Below are 1,228 nucleotides of genomic sequence, written 5' to 3' on the forward strand. Positions count from 1 at the left end.
TACCTTAGACACATGGCATCCATATCATGGAGACTCGTCAGGATTCCTCCCAGTCAGCACACCAGCACGCTTATCAACACAGTCACACTCAGACACACGCCATCTTTCTGAAACAACCCTTCTCTATCCTTTGATGCTCAGAGGAACCGCCTGCCCCGCTCTCACCACCTCTGCACCAAGGCCAGCCCAGGGGCCATGTGGCGCCCCTCTGCTGGCCACCCGGCCCACCATCACTCACAGGCCCAGGCTGTCCATCTGCCCACCTCTGCTTAACCCGGTTGCTAGGCACCATTGTGCCAATCCTGGGCTCGGATTGGCTGCCCCTCCCCACTCCGGAGGAGGCCTTTAGGACACTGGGGTTCTCAGAAAGGGATATGACATTGCAACTAAAATAAGTACCTTAGTAGGCACTGATCCCCACTCAGCCACCCACGTAGGTCGACAGTTGGCTTTGTCTTACATCCAGGCTGGGCTGCCCTGTCACCTCACCAATCCCCCTTGGCCACTTAGGGACCCGGGAGAGAGACCATCTAGGAGCCCTTGGCCCACCACCCATACCTTGAACTTCTCTCCCCCCAGGATCAATTCCCGTCCCAGTTGAGTGAGTCCCTCTTCCACTCGGGGGCCCCCCTGCTTCCGTCTTACCCTGCCCCACCCCTCTCCCCTGCCCCACCAAGATGGCTGGCCCTGTGCCTCCCTCCGAGCCGGCCCCACACCCCGTCAGCAGCGCAGCTCCCAGTCACCACATTGGCCTTTTCATTTGGTTGTTTGGCTTTGTTAAGGTTTGGTTTGTGGGCGAGGCAGGGGGTCGGGGGCTGCACTTTCACTTCTCTTCCAAGTCACGCTTCTTCCAGCTGTCCAGAATGTACTTGAGGAGGAGGCCCAGCTTCCGGCGGGTGGACAGCGGGGCTTCCTCACCTCCTCCCTCCCCAACCCCGCACTTCTCCACGCCATTGTCGCCAGCCGCGTCCAAGCTGACCTCGGGCTGGGACTCCTCCTCCTCCTCCTCCTCCAGGGCCTTGATGCGCACCCGCTGGGCGTCCTCGGCCATCTCGTTGAGGCAGCCCTGGAGCATGGTGTAGACGGTGCCGAAGCTGATGCCGCCAGCCACCAGCGTCCCGAACACGGGGATGCCCCTCTCAAAGGCCCGGGCCACCCGCATGGCGCCGTCGGACGACTGCGAGTAGAGCCGCAGGACGGTCTCTGGGGAGACCTCGTTGGCCAGCGG

At 61.7% G+C, this 1,228-nt stretch overlaps 1 protein-coding gene across 1 annotated transcript in view; it reads right to left on the minus strand.

Annotated features, from left to right (window-relative positions):
- Nucleotides 1-748: 748 nt before the first annotated feature.
- The window catches only part of LOC102242251 (interferon-inducible GTPase 5), a 1,447-nt gene continuing 967 nt past the window's right edge, over nt 749-1,228 (minus strand). Inside the window, exon 2 of the mRNA XM_005886520.2 lies at nt 749-1,226. Coding sequence (XP_005886582.1) covers nt 824-1,226 — 403 coding nt within the window. The 3' untranslated portion in view covers nt 749-823. The remainder of the gene's footprint in view (nt 1,227-1,228) is intronic.

This window comes from Myotis brandtii, unplaced genomic scaffold, assembly GCF_000412655.1.
Source record: "Myotis brandtii unplaced genomic scaffold, ASM41265v1 scaffold987, whole genome shotgun sequence".
Classification (NCBI taxonomy): domain Eukaryota; kingdom Metazoa; phylum Chordata; class Mammalia; order Chiroptera; family Vespertilionidae; genus Myotis; species Myotis brandtii.